Source organism: Poromitra crassiceps, assembly GCF_964638095.1.
Source record: "Poromitra crassiceps genome assembly, chromosome: 12".
In the NCBI taxonomy this organism is placed as follows: Eukaryota; Metazoa; Chordata; class Actinopteri; order Beryciformes; family Melamphaidae; genus Poromitra; species Poromitra crassiceps.
The window spans coordinates 23188496-23211802 of NC_139632.1; the positions used below are offsets into that span (position 1 = coordinate 23188496).

General features: G+C 45.3%; 1 protein-coding gene across 2 annotated transcripts in view; it reads left to right on the top strand.

Annotated features, from left to right (window-relative positions):
* The window catches only part of wwc3 (WWC family member 3), a 42984-nt gene extending 23503 nt beyond the window's left edge, over nt 1-19481 (top strand). Inside the window, exons 6-23 of one of the 2 annotated variants that reach the window (XM_083647962.1) lie at nt 2997-3126; nt 5165-5314; nt 5433-5506; nt 8314-8562; nt 10335-10424; nt 10737-11305; nt 11414-11534; nt 11886-11969; nt 12060-12146; nt 13275-13470; nt 13823-13993; nt 14710-14834; nt 15097-15244; nt 15442-15618; nt 15864-15956; nt 16105-16335; nt 17299-17426; nt 18726-19481. In XM_083647962.1, coding sequence (XP_083504088.1) covers nt 2997-3126; nt 5165-5314; nt 5433-5506; nt 8314-8562; nt 10335-10424; nt 10737-11305; nt 11414-11534; nt 11886-11969; nt 12060-12146; nt 13275-13470; nt 13823-13993; nt 14710-14834; nt 15097-15244; nt 15442-15618; nt 15864-15956; nt 16105-16335; nt 17299-17426; nt 18726-18792 — 2890 coding nt within the window. In that variant the 3' untranslated portion in view covers nt 18793-19481. The remainder of the gene's footprint in view (nt 1-2996; nt 3127-5164; nt 5315-5432; nt 5507-8313; nt 8563-10334; nt 10425-10736; nt 11306-11413; nt 11535-11885; nt 11970-12059; nt 12147-13274; nt 13471-13822; nt 13994-14709; nt 14835-15096; nt 15245-15441; nt 15619-15863; nt 15957-16104; nt 16336-17298; nt 17427-18725) is intronic. The other variant, XM_083647963.1, reaches the window with a different exon arrangement.
* Nucleotides 19482-23307: the final 3826 nt, after the last annotated feature.

Consider the following 23307-nt stretch of genomic DNA (forward strand, 5'->3'; position numbering starts at 1 on the left):
AATGTGGTTTTAGTTAGTTTTCTCATTTAAAATTCTAAGGAAAACACTAGATCCCCCTGAAATAGTTAAATAGTTTAGATTGTTCTCACTGAGAACAATATGAACTCTTTATCATATCGTAGCTGAGAAGTTCTCAGCTCCGGTATGATGTGATTTAATGATGTTATTTACATATCCAGTTCAGTGAAGAAGCAAATCAGTGGGATTTAAAAGATTTGGGGGCAAAAAGCTCTTTTACCTGTATAAACTGAGGAGCTAAGGAGATACTGTCCTTTACTATTCTGTTGGTTAAATAGCTGTGTAATGCTGTTAGTTTGTGTGGCCTTTTAAATGCATCTACATAGTCCTTTCTGGGAACATTTCTGAGCGGCTCCCAAATTTCATGTTCAAAATAGAAGCTCCACCTCTCCGAGAGAAAGAGAGCGTTTGAGAAAGGCGAGCAGAGAGCGTTTCGATGGAAAAGGGGACTCCACCTCAGGAAGAGGATGCACCAGTGGAGTGCAGGGAGCCAAAGCTCAGCCTGGAGAGGAAGTTGCTCCGTGGAGAGGGAGGGGGGAGGGTGGGAGGGTGGGGTTGGGGGGCTGAGAGCAGTTTAAAAAACACAGATATCTAGCAGCAAATTCCTCCTCACTTCCTGAGTCCAGGCAAGAGCGCTTGCTTATCTCTTAGATAATACACAACTCCAGTGATTCCCAGAATAGCCGGGAGAATACACAGCTTGCAGAAAACATGGAGGCATCCTCCCCTTGAGTTTGTTGTTTGTGTGTGTGTTTATGTACGTGTGTGCGTGTCCTATTGTTTGTTCTGGGCTGGTCTTGCCCAGTAGGGTTGAGGCCAGGACGGACCCTTCGGCTGTTGTTGTTCGATCTCAGCTGTTGTCAGCGATATAGCTAATTGTTCCCCATGCCATGTTGCATCAGATAAACCAAAACAAACAGCTTCTGACCTGGAATTCCCCCTTTCCTCTAATCGGCGCTGCTCAACTAAAAGCAGAGGATTCGGGAGTTAGATTTATCTGTTTTGGACAGTTTTGAGTCTAGGTATCTCCTCAGCTCATCTGTATCCCAATCCATCATGGCTTATCTCCTCAACTTCTTCCCGAGAAAATAGGCTTACTCTGTTTCTGTGCCAACGTAAAAAAAAAAAAATAATCAGTTTTCTTCCGTTTCTGTAAAAAAAAAAGAAACACGATGTATGTGAAGAGAATAATAGCTATTCAATCTATTTCGAGAAAGCTGTTTACTCTTTTACCCTGTGTGTGCTGCTGTACAGTACGGGGGGGGGGGGTGCGTTCACTACAAGCACCGAGGGGTGGGTAGTGGCACGTTTTTTTTTTTTTTTTTTTGCTAAGCATATAAACTCCCAGGCCCTGCCAATGGGGTGGGGGGGGAACAAAGCAGCGCTTGTTTGGGGAGGAAGAGGCAGGGTCCATGGATGAACAGTACCTGCTGTTGAAGGAGAGTGAAGGAAGCGGGCTGCGGTGAGCGTGGGGCCACGTGCCAGCCCCAGTGATGGAGGAGGCACCGGCAGCCAGGACAGGGGGATTCACTTCAAATGAGCCCATTACAATGTTTTCATGAAGGTTATTCGCTATGGACGTAAATCAAATGCTATCTGGATGCATTTGATAGCATCCAGATAGCAGAGAGCAGAGAGCAGAGAGCTGGCACAAAGTGAGATCGCTCACATTTCACTCCCCAAATGATGAGCCCTTCAAATAGTCTGTCTGTTTCAACACGCTGAGATATTCTTTCAGAAACACTCCAGCACCCCCCCCCCCCACACACACACACACACACACTCCAGCACGCCGTATGACAGAAACACTCCAGCACGCCGTATGACAGAAACACTCCAGCACGCCGTATGACAGAAACACTCCAGCACGCCGTATGACAGAAACACTCCAGCACGCCGTATGACAGAAACACTCCAGCACGCCGTATGACAGAAACACTCCAGCACGCCGTATGACAGAAACACTCCAGCACGCCGTATGACAGAAACACTCCAGCACGCCGTATGACAGAAACACTCCAGCACGCCGTATGACAGAAACACTCCAGCACGCCGTATGACAGAAACACTCCAGCACGCCGTATGACAGAAACACTCCAGCACGCCGTATGACAGAAACACTCCAGCACGCCGTATGACAGAAACACTCCAGCACGCCGTATGACAGAAACACTCCAGCACGCCGTATGACAGAAACACTCCAGCACGCCGTATGACAGAAACACTCCAGCACGCCGTATGACAGAAACACTCCAGCACGCCGTATGACAGAAACACTCCAGCACGCCGTATGACAGAAACACTCCAGCACGCCGTATGACAGAAACACTCCAGCACGCCGTATGAAAAAATAGATGAAAGAAGTACTTGTCTACAAATATTGCTTCCAGCCACTTCTCATCATTTGCCACAGAAAAGTGACACGGATTAAACAATCAAAAGAAATTCACAAATCATTGCAATTTTAGTACAATAGATAGTTCTAGCAAAGTGCTTGTTAACACCACATCATAACAATTTCATCCATTGGCACATTTTTCACTAATGCCCACACAGAGACAACGGAGACATTGCAGAAAGGCTTGCTGTGTTCCGTTGGTTTGGTTGCAATAATCGTACTGTAGAAAAATACCCTGGTGTGAAATAATAGAGAGCTACCGATAAAAGAAGGCAAACTTCATTATCAACAAGACTATCTATCTTCTCCACAAAAATGTGCTAGAATGTAAATATATTAATGTACTGGTGAATGGAATTTTTAATTCAATGTAGGAGTTTAGGACAAAATGTCTTTTAATTCCAATATTGACCCCAACCCAGATGAGATTCCCCCCTGCAGTGCTGATCCTTTAAATACTGTAGGTCAGACACATGTCAGACATCGGGTTTGGACATAGAGCTGCAGCAGACATGTTGAACTGTTGTGTGTGTGTGTGTGTGTGTGTGTGTGTGTGTGTGTGTGTGTGTGTGTGAGACAGGATTGACAGGAAGATGTCCTGCAGTCAGACAAACTACAAGCTGGATGAGGCTCAGGCCATCTTCAACGAGCTGCGCAGCATCAAGAAGGCCATCAGCACAGGCGAGAGAGAGAGGCAGGACCTCATCCAGGTAAATACAAACACTGATCAGCACAGGTGAGAAAGAGAGCAGGACCTCATCCAGGTAAATACAAACACTGATCAGCACAGGTGAGAAAGAGAGCAGGACCTCATCCAGGTAAATACAAACACTGATCAGCCATCAGCACAGGCGAGAAAGAGAGAGGCAGGACCTCATCCAGGTAAATACAAACACTGATCAGCCATCAGCACAGGCGAGAGAGAGAGGCAGGACCTCATCCAGGTAAATACAAACACTGATCAGCCATCAGCACAGGCGAGAGAGAGAGGCAGGACCTCATCCAGGTAAATACAAACACTGATCAGCCATCAGCACAGGCGAGAGAGAGAGGCAGGACCTCATCCAGGTAAATACAAACACTGATCAGCACAGGTGAGAAAGAGAGCAGGACCTCATCCAGGTAAATACAAACACTGATCAGCCATCAGCACAGGCGAGAAAGAGAGAGGCAGGACATCATCCAGGTAAATACAAACACTGATCAGCCATCAGCACAGGCGAGAAAGAGAGAGGCAGGACATCATCCAGGTAAATACAAACACTGATCAGCCATCAGCACAGGCGAGAGAGAGAGGCAGGACCTCATCCAGGTAAATACAAACACTGATCAGCCATCAGCACAGGCGAGAAAGAGAGAGGCAGGACATCATCCAGGTAAAGACAAACACTGATCAGCACAGGTGAGAAAGAGAGCAGGACCTCATCCAGGTAAAGACAAACACTGATCAGCCATCAGCACAGGCGAGAGAGAGGCAGGATCTCATCCAGGTAAATACAAACACTGATCAGCACAGGTGAGAAAGAGAGCAGGACCTCATCCAGGTGAGAGAGGCAGGACCTCATCCAGGTAAATACAAACACTGATCAGCCATCAGCAAGGCGAGAAAGAGAGGCAGGACCTCATCCAGGTAAATACAAACACTGATCAGTCATCAGCACAGGCGAGAGAGGCAGGATCTCATCCAGGTAAATACAAACACTGATCAGCACAGGTGAGAAAGAGAGCAGGACCTCATCCAGGTGAGAGAGGCAGGACCTCATCCAGGTAAAGCGAGAAAGAGAGGCAGGACCTCATCCAGGTAAAGACAAACACTGATCACCACCAGAAGACTTCACTCTGAAGGATCGTTTGGTTGAAATATTCTATGCTGACCTCTAGTGTCTGTTAACCTCTACTGTTCTGGTGCTTCTCATTGTCTTTTTTGCATAATGTAAAGACAGATTTCCTAGCAGTGTCACATACTATTTGTGTGCACACCACATACAGGAGTCAGGACACCTTAGAGAGAAACTTGCATGCGTATGAACACAGGAGCACATCATGTAATAAGAAATATGCACTTTAAACTGGTATGATTTTTTGTAAATGGTGCACTTTAAAAAGAGTTTTGACTGTACATTACTGTGCATAGCATCAAGCAAGCATGCCTACAACAACCAGAATGAACCCAGGCATACATCTGAAGAGGAATGAAATGAAAAGAATACAACAAGCATTGGATAAAAACAATCATATAGTATTAGTTACATATTTGCACCCAATAGACTTGTTACAGTTTCCTCTAGTCAAGAGCTAGACTGTATGAAATGACAGAATTTCAATGTCAATTGCTTAGAGTCTAAGCCTTAGATGATAAACAGAAATTTAGCATTTCTTATGCTACATAAATGAACTATTTCTTAAAATTCAAATAATCAGGCTGATCTAGAAATGCAGAACCGGAATGTGAGCACTTACCTACCAAACAAAAGATTTTAACGGTAAGATCAACTCGAATACAATTTTATTATTCATGAAAACCTCAAAAGATTGAGATTTTTCCTTTAGCTAGGCGCCAGTCTGAGAAGCTTTATAACCACGAAGCACTGGAGTCTGTTTAGTTTGTTAATGCTTTGTACTGCTTCATCTCACCTTGTTTTCCCTCCAATGTCATATTGCTAATACTTCAGTCAGTCTAGTAATCTAATCTAATCTAATAATTAAATCGGTCTAGTAATCTAATCTATAATCCATTGCATCTCACAGAGCCTGGCTAAGCTGACGGTGAACTTCCAGAGCAGCTTGTCTATCGGCGACTCGGCGAACGAGGTGGCGAACAGCACTGGAAGCGTGGGTGACTCGTGTCATCTGCAGCAGTACTGTGACACTGGCTGTCAGACTGACCTCATGGGAGAGGTAGGGACACCACCGGAATGATGTCATCAGTTGATTTAGTCATCATATGAGCTTTAGATCAATATATATATATATCCTGTATATATTTTTATCTTCTTTTTCTCTCATTTCCTTAAAGTATGGTTCACAAGATTTCCCGCAATTGGTGGACAAAGTTAAACTCAACTGGCAATACGAGGAAGCCAAGAAAAAGTAAGTATTCTCGGGTGTTTCTTATTTCTCAGCCATAGTACTATGATGCACCGGCGGCACACAGCCCTGACTCAGCGGCCATGTCAGCCTCCTCTTGTTCCCCGGCTCTGCCAGTCCTCCAGTGGGACGGTGTGTTATGGAGAGTATTTTCTGCCAGTCCTCCAGTGGGACGGTGTGTTATGAATAGTATTTGTGCCGGCTCTGCCAGTCCTCCAGTGGGACGGTGTGTTATGAATAGTATTTGTGCCGGCTCTGCCAGTCCTCCAGTGGGACGGTGTGTTATGAATAGTATTTGTGCCAGCTCTGCCAGTCCTCCAGTGGGACGGTGTGTTATGAATAGTATTTGTGCGCGGTGGCCGGGGCTGCTGAGCGATCTCTGGCCAGCGGAATGAGCTGGGTGGTCACATTCTTCGCTGGCCGTGCTGCTGACTGTGTGCTGCCTTTGTGTATGGAGAGAGAGAGAGAGAGAGAGAGAGAGAGAGCCTACCTCAGTGCATGCATACCCTGCTTCTCCGTTTAACATGCTGTGTATGGAGAGAGAGAGAGAGCCTAACTCAGTGCTTACCCTGCTTCTCCGTTTAACATGCTGTGTGTTAAATATCTCTCAGTACATAGTACAGGCTAAACTCCTCGCTGTCAGGTGAAAAAAGCACCTGGCGACACCACATGTATCGGAGGAAGCATGTGCTAGTCTACGGCTCTGCCCACATCAGTAGAGGGGGTGGAGTAACGATTGGGACAGCAGGGAGAATTGGCCAAGTACAATTGTGGGGAAAAACCCTGATTAAAAAAAAAAAAAGGTGCTCATGAACTCTGCACAGGTATGTCATGAGGCTGCAGGTTATATAAGGATTGAGATGCAGCGCCTCGGACAACATGTGCCCCAGCTGAAGCAGCAGAGGTGATGATAGCTGAAGCAGCAAGAGTCACCGTGTTATTACACTGTTATTACACTGTTATTACACCGCCAGTGTAATAGAGCGTTATTAGACTGGCTCCATGTTATTACACGGCTTTTCTCTCTCACCAAATTCATGTTGCTGTGGTGACCCAGCAGCAGCGGTGCCAACCATGACATCAGGGAGGGAGGGTGAGGAGGGAGAGTGAGAGAGAGAGGGGAGACCTGTGGAAACTTGCGTGCTCTGTCACTGAGTCACCCTGTCTGAAATCCAGCACACATAAACACAGTGATTTCATTGGAGCTAAAGACTCGGCCTGTGGGCTCCCCCTTCGCTGCGTCTCAATAACGTCCTGGGGAACACACCTGTAAGGCTGATGCGCCAGTCAAGCCCAGGTAGAAATTACCAGGCTGAATGCTGTCATTATAGTCCCAGCATGCGGTGTCTGCTCAAATATGTGGCCTTACTTAGAGGTAATCTTGTCATATTGCTATAAACAGTTGTGCAAAGTACACAAAATATGTACTTCAGTACAGGTAACATTACCTCAATAACCTCTTCTCCAAATAGCCGTAAAAAAAAAAGAGAGTAGCTGTCTACTGTAGGATTCACAGTAGACGGTTGGAGTAAGAAAACAAGTGTACAGTTAAAAATGTCTAAACTAGTCACAATTAGTGGATAATACTGATTATTTTTCAAGTAAAAATCATGTTTTTTTTTTAATGTCAATGGAGCCAATATCGTGTATTGCATATCATCGGAGCCAATAAGATATGCAGTTTTATCACATCCTCCTTTCTTTGCCCAATGTTAATTTGTGGCCAATCAATAAAAGAGTTATGAGCATTAGAAAAGAAACAGAGCAAAGCCGTTGTTGATTAGAGCCAAGAGGGAGGTAACAGGTATAACATTCAGATTCAGATCACTTTAATAGCCACAGTAAGTAATCAGATTGCATACAAGGAATTTGACTTAGTGCCAGTATGCAGTGTAGCGGTCACATCAGTAGTAGAAGACAACCACAAAAATGTCAAGTGCAGTCCTTTAAAGTGATGTAGCATGAAGTGGGGGCTGGGGGGGTTAGGTAGGATAATGTCAGTGGGGAGACCCTGGCCTGTTACCAAGCCGGCTGTGCTCAGGGGGCACCGGGTGAGAGGGTGATACAGTCCTTATTCGTGGGGTCTTTGGGGCCTCATTGAAGAGGCAGATGGCAGTTGGGAAGAAGCTATTCTTGTGACGAGAGGTTCTGGTTGTGCCAGACCTGTCTCCTTCCAAGGGGAAGTGCCTCAAAAAGTTTACGACCTGGGTGGGAGGGCTCGGCCATGATTTTCCGAGAGCGCTTCAGCCTCCTGGCGGTGTGCAGGGATGGCAAGCTGCATCACCTTTTCAGCACGGTGGATGATGCCCTGCAGTCTGCAGCAGCATCCCTGATGTTGATGGAGGAGGTGAGGATTGACTCGACAGTGGAGGTGTGTGTAGAAGAGCACCATCGTTGCTTTTGGCACTTCATTTCTTCAGCTGCCGCAGGAAATACATCCTCTATACATCATGTCTATAAGGGGAAGGAGGAGGAGGATGATACTTGGACATGATGAGAGCTCGCTGTTGAGGCGAGACAGACTTGATCTTATTCAGTCAACCCTCCCAGTCACATAACTGCACTAAACCATTTCCTGTAGCATTCAACACATTTTCTATAAAGGCTTGACAGCCTTGATTGATGGCTTAGCGACAAGAAAGATGCTGTTTACTTCACTACAACAGTTTCTGTAGTAACCAAAGCAGTTGCGGCATGTACTTGTCCGCCTCTGCCTATAAATCTGTCACCCGTATCCACGATGGACCCAGTCCCAGGTATAAAGAGGAATTTAAAATATGCTAACGAGGAGCGCCTTCTCGCTCTCTTAGGGTGCAGAGTATACAGCACCAGCTAGCACAGCTGGACGGTGAGAGCTGGTCAGGTCGAGCCGAGGCGGACCGGGACCGCGACTTCCTGCAGCTCCTGCGTGAGAAGGAGGTGCTCCTGCAGGAGATCATCCTGCTCAGCACACAGGCGCCCCCCCCAGACACCCTGCTGCAACTGCAGGAGGAGCGCCACAGGCTGGAGGACGAGGTGCAGAGAGCCCACAACTCCCAGAGCCAGGGAGCCAATCAGAGGCGAGTATGGGGAAATGTCATTTGTGCCTGAATGACACCACTGGTCCAAAACTTAGCTCAAAACAACTCTCAATAACTGTCAAACTAAATGAATGCCTGCAAAGCTGTTTACAGTTTTCGGATATGTGTGAGACCATGTGCAAAATAAATCAGCATTGTTTTTTGGTGAAGTTCTCCTTTAAAGCTGGTGATAGTCTATCTATGCTGAGGCAGACTGAAAGTTATTAGGATGATAACTTTGTTTTCCTTTAGTGGGTGTGTTTCTTCCTATTGCTTGCATGTATGGGATTACCTGCAAACCAGCACTGTGGAAATGAGCAGCTGGTAGCCTTTATTGGAACAAACTAATTTGAGACAGAAGAAGTATGGACGAACTAATAGCGTTGAACACTGTTACCATTTTTTCAACATTGTGAATAATTTACTGCATGGATATGTGCCACGCTGCTTCCCCATGCTACGTGTAGCGTAAGCTAATCAAGAGAAAATAACTGAAATGACTCTTGCATTTTTACATTTGAAGCCATAAAATATCTTCTTGTGTGTTCACTATCAGGCCATCAGTTAGTTTTGCAGTTATTCCGTTGAAATCAGAGTGGTATATGGGCGCCCTCATAGCCCTGTTTGGCCTGTAAGATGAAGGTACTGTGCTCACTGATATGAACCCGCTGGCTGTTACACACTACAGTCGGTGGAACAGAAACGACAACAAAGAGGGAGAGATGTATCCGTGATTGGTTTGGATGTCAGAATAGACCACACATATTGCAGTGCAATTTAGCTGTCTGTCTGTGGAGAGCTAGAAGCTAAACTGAGTTATTACTTTACTTAAGAACTAAGCCACGACAGGCCGTGGTTTACAGTGATTTTAGCTAAGAGCTAAGCTAAGCGGCATTGATGCCATGCACTAAGCAGTTGTTGCGGTTGTCATTCACCATTGTTATAACAATAAACCTAAGTACAAACATTGTTTCAAAAAGAAGAAAGGTCCAAGGCACTCTTCTGGCAGGAAGTAAAAAGCCTTTATTTACTTTAGATGGCTATATCATTTAGAAAAGTTTAAAAACATAGCTAGTGCATGTTAAAAGAGCTGGGACATGACCCACGTGTAGCGGCACAAACAGCCTTCTTCAGGGTACAAACATTGTTTATTTAATAATGTGTAAGCATGAAATCATAATAATAATGGAATGTTATTTCTCTGCCAAGCAATATAGTTCTTCTGTTTTTTATAATTTATACTTTTTCAAACTTCATTACATGTACATACAAATAGACAAATATTAAAGGTGCTATTGACAACATTCAACATTGATAACATTCTAGATTTCACACTCCCCCTTCCATTGCATTCATGTCACAACACGGCTGTTGGTTGGAAACAGAACCTAGTCTTGTTTAGGCCTCTGACCTCTGACCTGTAGATTCAAGAATAAAACATTTTTAAATATCAACAACCGTCAGAAATTCTACAAGACATAAACAGAACGTTCATTTTGGAGCGGTCAATTTCTTTTTAATTATTAATTCACAATCACATTTCTATTTTACTTTCTAAAAGTTCAATGGATGTATTCTTTTTTCGAAATGATTCATCTACATAAAGATGTTAGCTTCAGTATAAGGTGATTTGCGGTTAGTGCATTAATATTGACTGTTATGCAGTAGCAGGTTTTATTGTGGTATTTTACAACGCCTTTAAGCGTGACTTGTGATGAAAAGTGAGGAGCGGACTCCCCTGTATCTAATGCATTCTGCATCGCCACCAACAGGATCCTGCAGCAGGAGAAGAGGAACATTCTGCTGCGGCAGCTGGAGGAGGCGACGCGCATCACCACCTACCTCCACTCCCAGCTCAAGAGGTGTGGCACACTCTCCTTCTGATCTCACCTTACTGTCATGCTTCTGTATCAGATTATTTATGACATCTCTTTACTGTCATGCTTCTGTATCAGATGATTTATGACATCACCTTACTGTCATGCCTCTATCAGATTATTTATGACATCTCTTTACTGTCATACTTCTGTATCAGATTATTTATTATGACATCTCTTTACTGTCATCCTTCTGTATCAGATTATTTATTATGACATCTTGTTATTGTCATGCTTCTGTTCTGTATGAGATTATTAATGACGTCTTCCTCTCTCATTGGCTTCTCCTCTTGCCAGCCTGTCAGCCAGCTCTCTGACGGTGTCGTCCAGCAGCAGTCGGGGATCGTTGGCCTCCAGTCGGGGGTCGCTGGCGTCCAGCCGCGGCTCCCTCAGCTCCATCAGCTTCAGCGACATCTACGGCCTGCCCCAGTACGAGCGCCACGAGGGAGACCTCCACGAGTCCCACCTGCGCTACCTGCTGCCCCCGGAGGCCATGTCCAGAGACTGTCCCGTGTTCCCCGCCGACCCTCTGAGTGCTCAGAGCAAAGCCAAGCGCTCGCACGACACCCCGCAGTCCCTGGCCTCCCTCTCCTCCCGCTCTTCGCTCTCCTCCCTGTCGCCGCCCAGCTCTCCCATGGACACGCCCTACCACTCCGCCCCTCAGGACTGCCCCCTCACCCAGATGACAGAGGAGTACATGGAGCTCGCCGGCCGCGGCCTACTGGAGGGCCTGCGGCTCCAGTCGCAGCCCGCCTCGCACGCCACCTCGCCGGGCGGCGAGGACGCAGGCGGCCCCTCCGCCGCACATCAAGTGGAGAACAAGAGTCAGCGAGACGGCAGCGCTCAGGGGGCTTTCACCTCCACAGGCAAGTGAAGTTACTCGGCTCTTTAAGCCCAGGGAGACGCTGTCCGGTGGAAAGCAGACAAACTGCGGTGACACGTTAATAATACAGCTCCAAATGTTTCCTCTGCAGGAGTGACTCTGCGGTGCAACAGCGCCAACAGAAGCGGCAGGAGGGCCAGGCGAGTGTCTGCGGGCGTGTCAGAGGACGCTCTGGCGACAGACAGCGGGGTCTTTGAGGCCTGGGGCAGAAGGTGAGAGGAGGTTCACCCTGACAATGTCGGGAACGTCTAGTCCCAATATATCAACACCCTGCTCTCTGGAGCACCTGCTCCGCCTAGTGGCTGAGGAGATAACTGCAAAGTCCAGCATTGTAATGGGGTTTTGTGCCACTTAACAGTTTGAATACAAGATATAGTTGCAGTATAGTTGTATCCTGTTGTTTTCACTTAAGGTTAGTATTAGTATTAGTATTAGTACTCACTCAGTATTTATGAATGAATTAAAATCATGATGTTTGAGTCACTTCAGACGATTTTTATGTGTATCCAATGGGAGTGCAAAACAAAATACATTATTTACATGCTGTTTTGTCATTCGTCCAGCAGGGCGGAGGAGTCCGAGGAGATGGCATACATGAAAGAGCTGACATCCGTGAGCGAACCCACCCAGATCCAACTTGGCTTATTGTGAGTAGACTGTTAGTGTTTACATGAGCGGCCGGCTCCGTCCCTGTTGATGTCTAACAGCATGTCTCTGTCTCACTTTACTCATTGCAGATGTGACTCCACTTCACAATCTCTCCTACTACATCTGCTACAGCTCAAGAATTTGAACAAGTCCATTGTGAGAGACGGCTATAAAGTGTGAGTACAGTTAAATCAATTCTAAAAGCGCTGTTCATAACTTGACAAACAGTATAGTCAATGGCGATGATATAAAATAGTTATATACTGTTTTAACACTAACAGGGATACTAGGTAAGAAGAGGTAAAGAAACATGGCAGCATTTCTTTAGCAAGATATCGGGCCACATCTTACACCCAGTGCAAGGGCAAAGGCAAGGGCAAGCGTTATCTTTCCTAGTTTCTAGCACGCAAAATCTCCCCTTTTTTTCTTTTACCACTTTGATGTATTGACCAAATGTAATTAAAAGATTTTGATTGCTAGAAACTAGCAAAGATAATGCTTGCCCTTGCACTTACACTGGGTGTAAGATATGGCCCAATATCTAAGAAACTTAAAATCTTCCAGTGTTATGCCAAGTATGCTACAAAACATTAAAACGTTGTCCTTCCTAATTCTATATTCATACATGGAATATCTAATGTAACGAATACCTGTGGTGGAGTGTGTCTTTCCCATTGTTGTAAATCTTATTGTATCTTATTTAGGAGAGATTTCTAAATGAAGGCAGTGTCGCTCCTCTGGTGTGTGAAAAGGCTACCAATCCTTTTCATAGAGATTATAATGAGCTCTACAACTTCTCACCTGTGCACTGTGATGCTTCAGAGTATGAGCAGCTGCCTGCATGTCAATGACATCAGCCTAGTTCAATAATGATACGAGTGTTGCATGGCCGGTCTGCTGCTTGATGTGAGGTACCATTTATTCCTGAAGAGAGAAGAAACCCAATTTTAATTTCAATGTCTACCTGTACTTCATAAGTTTTAAAGAATAATTTTGCAACTAACCAGATACCTAAGTACTTGTATCATTGGACCTTTTGAATTTGAACCCCAGTTGTAGTACTAATGTTCAAAATGCTAAATATTTTGTGCGTCAGTGAGTGAGTGAGTGTTAACCGTCTGGCTGGTGTTTGCCGTAGCGGTTCCCTTCCCAGTTGGGTTTCGGTTTGGCAGTGGTTAGGCATAGCAGTGCTTGGCGGAGATATATACCCTCTACTAAGTGCACTTTTCTAGTTCTTATTTTTGTTAATAATGAGCAGAAACTCTCACTATGATCATCACATTCTGTCTTTCTTTGATGCCCAGGTATGTGAAGGTGCACTTACTCCCGCTGGACGCCGGCAGGGCCAGTGCGTTTTACTGTTGTAAGGCGCTGGAGCCGCAGTCCCACATGACTTTCAACGAAGGCTTCCGCATCCCCGTCCCTGCAGACGCCCTGGCCGTGTGCGCCCTGCAGCTGTCTGTCTGCTCGCTGGGGCCCCAGGCCCAAGAGGAGCTGCTGGTGGGTCCCAAAACACATTGTCCTGCTGCTGATGGGGATCCATGTTACAGCAGTCCAGCTTTTTCTTCACATTCAGAAAAGTTCACCCATGCTGTAGGCCGTGTAGGGATCGACCCATGTTGCTTTTTGAAGGCTGATACCACTACCAGTATTTCTGGATTGAAGATGCAGATAGATGATATTTTGTGCCAGTACTCAATATCTTTAAATCGGTTAATAAATAAAAATTTAGTTTTATTGTCATTTTGACATTGCTGAGGTCAGGGAGGAACCAGTCATTGGAAGACACTAACAAAAAGGACATGTTTTAAACCGAGCGTGAAAGTGAACTTGTGTATGTGTGTGCTTGCAGGGTACGGCCCAGGTGAGCCTGGCAGAGTGTGAGGGGAGCACAGAGATGGCTTTCCGTTGGCTGCGGGTCCAGATGCTGAGCGGGGCAGAGTCAGCAAGGCCAGAGCACAAGAGCCTGGGCCAGCGCAGACAACATGACAGCCAGGAGGAGGAGCAGAGACCCAGCGCCAAGGTCAACACACGCACATACACACACACACATGCAAACACACACACACAGAGACACACACACGCAAACACACACACACCTGCACGCATGCATGCACACACACACACGTCCAATGATTAGCCAATCAGCGCCAATAAACGGCGCAATGGGCGGGACTAACATCGTTGTCAAGCTGTTGTCAAGTGTGACCTAACAACTATAGATGAGATAGACGCTGTTATCGAGGCCGTTTTAAAATGATTAAAAGTACCAATTACTTTGAAATCCGAACAGCACTCTGCTTTGAACTGAAGCCATTTATTAAAAGGGGAGCTGTTTTTTGCCTCCCCACTGGATTATATTTCATGCCATTACATTTATTATATTACTTATTATTATTTAATATATAGGCGGATACATTGTTGGTCTCTAGTGATTGGTTAGGGAAAATCGAATCCCCCTTGGGGATTTCCCACACGGAGATGAAAATGGAGTGTAACGAGTTGACAAATCAGTTTGATATCAGGCTATAAATCATACGGTGCCTGTGGGAGAAATGTCTCTTTTCACACCTTGGCTGAGCTGCTTTTAGCCTTCGGTCTGCAGCTGTGTGACTCATTCAACTTTAATTGATGTGAGTCGGCCAGACAAGTCTTTGCAGTGTGGGTTTGTCCAGCTTGGGGCTGTGAGTGTGAGAGGGAGGAGTTTTGACGGTGTTGGTTTGTTTTGTGACCCTGCAGGACAACGTGTGCGCTCTGCTGTCCCGCACCGCCACCACCCCCCACCTGGAGGAGGGGGGCGACGGGGAGCTGGAGCTGCAGCGACTGGAGAAGAAGGAAGAGCGGGGGGAGGCGGTGTCCGAGAGGTGCCGACATCCTTTTCACACTCCTGCCAAATTCCCTCACTGTTTGCATCCTTCACAGTCACACATATCCAAAATGCGGCCCCCTCTGAATCCAGAATATATGTGTTTTTCACTTTTACTGTCACACACAACTGTCATACACAACCTTGTTCTTTAGAAACGGACCTAACTTGCAGCATTCCAGTCCCACAGTGACTCACGGCTAAGCTAGCACTGAGAAACATGAGGGGAATGCAGTCAGTGATAAGGATGTATTTTCCAGGAGCTGGCAGGCGGAGTCGGTAGACAGCGGTTGCAGCAACAGCACGGCGTTTGCGGCGGCGTGTTTAGAGGGCCTGTGTGCAGAGGGCATCTGCATCGCCACTGGAGGGCGCTGTGACCAGCCAGCCAGCAAACCCTCCACACTGAAGGTACAAGGTTTTATTTATTCTTCCTTTGTTCAACTTTATGTAATTGAATTGTGGTTACATCACTGTCTGTTTGGGTTGTATTGTATGCAAAGCACTTTGTAAACAATGTTTTTAGAAAATTGCTCTACAAAAATTATTATTATTATCATATTCAAATATCACAAATTATTATTATATGCATACACCCTATGTTCTAGGTGGAGAAGGCCACCATGACAGAGGGCATGTTCCCGGAGGCGGTGCGAGTGCGGCTTAAGGAGAGGGGTGGGGAGAGGGGGGGTCGCTGGGGTCATGCCTCGCCCTTCATGCGCAGCAGCACCATCGTCCGCTCTCAGACCTTCTCTCCTGGCGCTCGCAGTCAGTATGTCTGCAGGGTGAGTGTTTACACACGCTGTACACACACACACGAATGTGTGAAAAGGAGAACATTTACGATGCCCCTAATTTTGAGTCTGTGTACTATGGCCAGCAGGCAGTTATAGGTGCTGGTGGTAACCTCCATTTACTGTTCGGGTGTTAATGTGCCTGTTTTAACAGCCTGGTGATAATCCCATCATTCTGTACATAAACTACTGTCTGTCTGTGTGTGTGTGTGTGTGTGTGTGTGTGTACTTTTCAGTTGTATCGCAGTGACAGCGACAGCTCTACTTTACCAAAGAAATCCCCCTTTGTCAGAAACACGTTGGAAAGGAGAACGCTGCGATATAAGCAGGTACAGTCTGATTATTTCTCAAGCAATTTATAGTGTACTACAGTGTACCCAGTTGGAGTATCTGAGGTGTGTGTGTGTGTGTGTGTGTGTGTGTGTGTGCGTGCGTGCGCGCACCTGCGTGTGTGTGTGTGTGTGTGTGTGTGAGCAGCAGTCGTACCGGTCCTCCCTGGCTGAGCAGCCGACCCGTACCTCCCTGGACTTGGAGCTGGATCTGGCGGCGTGCCGGACGCGTGCGCGGCAGCTGACGGAGGAGCTGAGCACGCTGCGGGAACTCAAGCTGCGTCTGGAGGAGCCGCAGGCCAGGGAGGCCGCCGAGTTGCCACACTGGGCCCTGAGGGATGAGCGCTTCCGTTGCCTCCTCCGAGAGGCCCAGAGACAGGTGAGAGCACCGCACTGACTTTTACACACACGGCCACAGGACATTCAAACCCCTTTTTTTTTTCTTCCAATTTCTCCCCAATTATCCTTGGCCAATGCCCCCTGCTGTCCTGGTCGTTGATCCACCCCCTCTGCCGATCTGGAGAGTTGTAGACTAGCACATGGTTCCAGCCGCTTCTTTTCACCTGGCAGTGAGGAGTTTCACCAGCAGGATGTAGCGCGTGGGAGGATCACACTATTCCCCCCAGTTCCCCTCCCCCCTGAACAGGCGCCCCAACCGACCAGAGGAGACACTAGTGCGGCGACCAGGACACATACCACACTGGCTTCCCACCCGCAGACACGGCCAATTGTGTCTGTAGGAATGTCTGACCAAGCCGGAGGTACCACTGCCAGGAATTGAACCCGGGCGGGTCTCCGCGGTGGTAGACGAGTGCTACTCCACCCTCTGCCGATCTGGGGAGAGCCGAAACTGGCTCCATGCTTCCTCCGAGACATGGGCAGTTAGCCAGCCGCTTCTTTTCACCTGACAGAGGAAGCTTCACCGGTAGGACATAGCACGTGGGAGGTTCACGCTATTCCAACCAGTTACCCTCCCTCTGAACAGGCGCCCTTAACGACCAGAGGAGGAACCACATTAGCAACCATGATATTGCATGTTTTTGTGAAGGGGGTTCCTATATGAAGGAAACCCCCGGGAGGAACGAGGAGAACATGCAAACTCCACACAGAAAGGCCCTTTTGACGACCCCACCCGGGCGGTGGGCACTCGAGGACATGCGGATGGGCACGCATTCCTTCAGCGTTCACAGCGTCCCAGGTGGGAATCGAACCCAGGACCTTCGAGCTGTGAGGCGACAGCGCTTACCACTGCACCACCGTACCACCCGTAGACGAGTGCTTTTAACTCTACACTACCCAGACGCCCCCCTAAAGAAATTAATTGTGTTTTTCTGTGCCGCAGGCTAACCAAAGCAAGCAGGAGCAGCGTCAGGAGGAGGCGGCAGAGAGGAGGCTGAGGAAAGCCTCCAAAGAGGTTCTGCAGATGAGGGGGCAGACCCAGAAGGAGCCCCTCCCTGTGCAGACCTTCAGGTGGGGACTTAGTCATACTGTTCCCCTCACACTGAGGAAATCTAGTCCCAAACATGTTTTCAGTTAGAGAATGACACTGACAGAAACATTTCAATATCTATCTGCCATGAGAGTTGGGCCATATTTAAATATCTGACATGAGTTGGGCCATATTTGAGAAACTTTCTTTCTTGTACATACTGTAGAGCTGCAATGATTAATCGATTAGTCGATCAACAGAAAATGAATCGACAACTACCGGTACTTTGAGTAATTTTTAAGAAAAAGTCCAAATTCTCAGATTCCAGCTTCTTAAATGTCAATATATTCTGGTTTATTTAGTCTTCTATTGGTTGTGGACAAAAAAAGACAGATTTGAGGATGTCATCTTGGGCTTTGGGAAACACTGATCAACATTTTTCACAATTCTGACATTTTTATAGACCACTGATCGATTAATCGAGAAAATAATTGACAGATTAATCCATAATGAAAATAAATGTTAGTTGCAGCCCTACTTGCACAACACTAGTCCTTACTGTTTATATCATTGTCTTTCGCGCTCGATGCCTAGGCTTGCTGGGCCTCGCCCGTAGCTCGTCCTTGCCTGTCCCAGCAGCTGTTCTGCCCTTGGAGTCTGGCCTATGAAGTTTGCTTTTTCACAGCAGGAGTCAGTCCTTTTCTCAGGAGTTCCAGTTGATGATTCTATAAATAGGTTATGATGACATCAATTTCATTGTGACATTATCAGTGACATCATTAGTGATGCCATAGCCTTGAAACACAGGCTGTTCCCTTGAGTGATACCACTGATGATGTCATCAGTTATATGGCATATTATTACAATACAACAATACTGGTGTTGAGAGTGTTGACAGTAATAGAAGATGCCAAATCATTCAAAACAATAAGCATTTTGCTTTTAGGAGCAGCTGTTCGCTTCTAATCCCATAATAGTATGATGATACTTTGGATCCCATTGTGAACATAGATGCGAACAGGTTAGCTAAAATTTTAACATCGCCAGCGAGGGTCCCCACCGTTGCGGTCGGGGTAAGTTTCGAAATCCCTCCAGGCCTGTAGGGGAAACACTGCACTGCATTAGCTAATTGGCTTAATTAAAAAATACAGCTCTGTCAGGTCACCCCCACTGGTGCCCTTTACACCCCCTGGAAGTTTCAGCCCGATCGCACTTGAAACAGCGTAACTGTGGCCGGACACAGAATTGAAACATCACCCACATACTAAATTTTATATACTGTATAGATAGATGCCATGAGAAAATAATGTGTATGACGATACATTTTGTTTTGTCTACAGAGAGAAGATGGCTTTTTTCACAAGACCAAGGTTCAACATACCTCCTTTGCCAGCTGACGATGTATGAGAGCTTGCCTCTGTATTATGTGACTAAATATGAAGTATTTGTCGAATTTTGTAAACTCATGAAGTACAAAGTGTAGTTATTTCTACAAAGGACACAGGCAATGACATGCAGATTTGGAAGATTAGAAGGTTTCACATTTTCAGAGGTGTTTGTGTGGCTATACTTATGAACAAAACATGCACACAAACAATTATTGACAACAGCATGGCTGTTCATTTCCTTTTTGGGGAAGAGGCCTTTTATAAGAAAACAGTGTCTCTCTTTACTCCTGTATGAGTTATTTCTGTTGTCTGTGCTTACAAAAAGGCTGGAAGACGGGAACAAAGTCAGTTTGAACAAATTCACTGTACTGTAACTTATTTTATAGTACTTTTCCTTGAAGGAAATTAAAACGCTTCCTGCTTTTAAGTGTATTTTGTAGCTTTGAACAAATAGCACTTCAGTGTTTTTACATACAGTAAAATGGAACTATTGTCTGATTTTGTTTCTGTTACCTAATTCTTAAGAGTTATTTACATAAAATGTCACTTTGTAATCCACTTTTATTACAGATGTCATTGTCCTTTTGTTATGTTATTAAAATTAATATTAATTATTTCATGTACTTTTCAATATATGGATGAATATATGAAACACTGTATTCAGATTTTTTTATGATGTCTGTATGAACATCTGCAGTGTTACCTCTTGTGAAGATAAAACATTAAACGACATCTCGATGCTCTAGTTTTTGATCAGTTACATTTGATATGCAAAGCCAAACATGGTAATATGGTAATAACAAACATGCCTTATTTAATGAGTAACCCCTTCTGGGATTTTCTTAGTGGCTCTTGTTTTTTGCTGTAACCACAAATGGGTTGTGATGACCCATTTGAATCTAAACCTGCAGATTCTTAAGAAGCCTACCGCACGCCAGAAAAGGTAGCTTTGTCAGCTAGTTGTCTTCATACAACATCCTGTCTAAGCCTTTCCACATGAGCCACTAGAAGTTGGGTAGAGGCAGAATGTTGTGGTTCTACTTGTTTGCTCTCAGGTTACATTCATGCGAGCACATTGGGTGTTTTAATACGAGCAGGTCAGGTGGCTCTGAGTGTTTGACAGAGTAAAAGCTGTCAAACAGTTCTCATTCAGTCAGCATGCATAATTTGTCATTTGTAATTATTACGCATACCTAAGATGTTAAATTCCTCAGTCCCACGGAGGCAGATGCAGCTCAGTTTCAGAAGCACACACTGAGCCCTCCAGGCAAACCGCTCTCAGGTCTTTGCTTGTCTGCTTGAGTTCACTGAGAAGTTAGGGCCATGTTCACAACCATGTAGTGATGTTTTTTTGCAAACAATCTTTGCAACTGTTGCAGACCAAAGGAAGCCATTATTCAGTACCACAAAATTATTATAGCATTTATAAGTTTTTTATTCCACAAAGAATTGGCACAGTACAGCCACAAATTTCATTTTAAAATGATGTGTAAGATCCTGCATTTGTGGCATTTGACCATTTTAATGAACAGAAGTATCAAACAAAACCATCCAGCAATTCCGTGACTGACTAAATTGTCAACAGATTTTACAACTTGTAGTTTTCATAAAATCAAATAAAGAAATGTCTAATGCTGAAAACATAATGCAAAAAATAATGCATATAATTTCTGTTTGACCATGATTGGAATTTTGTAAGTGCAGCAGGTGTGTATAAGAAAATAATAATAAAAAACTCAGCAATTCTGTCCAAATAACTTCTCCAGGCACACATTATTCACGCTGCCACACAGGAAGTGACAGCTAATTCTGTGTGCAGGACCAAAGCACATTTCTGATTCAAAAAGTTATTGAAGTTATAAAAATGACAACCAACCAGACTCGAGTTACCTGAAAGAAGGATCAGAACAGAAAAGCTACCACTTTCTCTCACAACAATATTTACAAGGCACATATTAACACCTTGTTTCCTTATAGTCAACAAAGCTGAACAAATTAAATTGATTTTTTTTTTACACACTGCCTTTTATTATTTTACTATTCACAGCAAAACCGGAACTCCATCCAATTGGACAGGTGTTTGCCAATAAGATATGCTGCAGACTGTATTATGAAAGACAACATGCCTGATGCAGAATGTGCTGTGGGATATCTGTCAGTGTTTACATCTCATAAACTGAGTCCCTCCTTTGTGAATACAGAATCATCAGTCTATTTACTGCTCATATCTGTTATAGCTTTAGTATGATAACATGCATGTGTGAGAGAATATCTGATTGTACATTCATTGCACTTGTCAGGTTGTAGCTGGTTAATTTGTAACAGCCCTAGAGACATGACATCGTACCTATCATGTTTTGGGGCTCTATCTTCCCCCTGGCCTTAAACGCTAATTTAAGGCCTGGCGCAGCGCTATTAGTGGGCGTGGTCAGGCGCATTCCCTAATTTGTCCTCGACGCTAAAGCCGGCGTTAACCATTTAACCATGCCTTTTAAGCGTAGAATTATTCACAACTGTGGCCATTGGCGAACTGCAGTAAACAAATCACACTCTTTCACTTTCAAGCTCCGATTCCACGGAGCGATCCAGTCCGGTCAGAAAAGCTCAACCAAAGTGCTCTGAGCTCCCCCCCTCCCTCTCTGCCCACTTCCATCCCCATCTGTCCATTATGCTCCTTAACTCATTCACCGCCAATGACGTCTTTGACGTGTTATCAGAAATAGCCCTCCCCGCCAATGACGTGTTTGACGTGTTTTTGTTTTTATTACTGCAGGGCGTAGTTTAAACACTTCCCCAGCCTGTCACATGGTATCAGGTCCCTATCATCTAAGACAACACGTGAACAAACACATACCGCAGCTGTTGTTTTGAAATTGAGCAGGAGGAAAAGCAGAAAACTGGTAACGCTTCCTTGTGCAGACAGGAGAAACGCCATTGAAACGCGCCTCGGCGCGCTGCACGAGCTGGAGTCGCCTTCCTCTGTGCCAGCCGGGAGAAAGTAATCAAGAGATGTGTTTGATCATCGGAGGAATGAGGAAATGATCGATCAGTTTGCGAGGGCGGTGAGGACGTGTTGAATAGCCGAGGGGAAAACGGGAACGATCAAATAGAGCAGGGGATATGACAGGGAGACATGGACGAGGAAGGGTGCAAAATAAACACACAACAGCAAGGCACAAGGCAGAAGCGGGAGTCAGAGCAGCCCGCTGTCCTTTCTCAAGAGCTATTCAGTTGGTTCATGTAATCGCTGGGCTGCGTGCCCTCCAGTGTTGCTCCTGGCCAATCCCAGCGCCACAGGGCGTGGTTATTGCTTATCATATGTGGGGTTAGAAATCTAAAAGGGGGATCGTGTGTGTGTGTGTGTGTGTGTGTGTGTGTGTGTCTGTCTGTCTGTCTGTCTGTCGGTGTGTCTGTCTGTCTGTCTGTCTGTCTGTCTGCACACTCACTCACACCGAGTAAACTGTATTGTTGAATGTAAAAAAAAAGCACTTCATGTGTATATATATATATATATATTTTTTTTTTGTCATTTGTGTCCTAACGAATAATATTTACATGTCTGATGTCAATACAGTTCAAAATAAAAGAATTGAGAGCGAGTTCTGCATGAGATTGTGTGCATAAATACATAAATGCCATTTTCTGCAATTTCTTTTCTCAGAGAGACATTTTGGGGGAAAACAGGGTGTATATAAATGGCTATAAGTAGAGTACAGAACATGCTAAAAGCTCACTTTTTTTTCCCTGGTGAACCCAGAGACGTACATCTTCATTTTGAGGTATTGCAAATCACTCTGGTGCAAATAGATAATTTACTGTGGGTCTTGAAAGATGACCAACAATTATGAAAATCTTTGGCCTGTGCTAAATATTGGCAGTCCTAAACTGGCGGTGAATGAGTTAAGGTCCAATTTGTAAGATTCCTCCACAACAATACACAAACACAACACAAACACAAAGTTTTGGTACAACTGTTGCTCAAAGATTGTTTAAATAATCAGACTGCATCCATCTTTAAATCAGTGGGCCACACCTTATAGAACACTGTGTTTATCTCTATGGGATATAGACGGTATAGAGATAGGCACTGTGCCTATCTCTATGGGATTTAGAATGCATAGAGATGAACGGATGGTTATGATGTAACCCAGGTTTTCTGAGGGGAGACTTCTCTCCCTCATCAATTCCATTACCTAATCCAGCGCAGCACTTGTGGATTACCACTTTAAGACACTTAATTAGCACCACCTGGGTGTGATTGTTCAGGTGTGGCTGGTTGAACTTTTCACAGTGCACTATGAAAAGTTCGACCTGTCTGGTTGAACTTTTTACAGTGGGCTATTCAGCAGAACCTCTCTCTCTCTTTATCACTCTCTATGTCTCTCACCCAATTTCAGCTGTAAAGCAACATACATCTGTCAAACTAGAACGACCGCAACGCGGACTTATGCCTCCGCCATTAGTTCATTCTTGAGTCCAAGTGGATGTTGGAGCCAAATTGGAAGAAATTGCATCAAGGCGTTTCTGTGCAGAA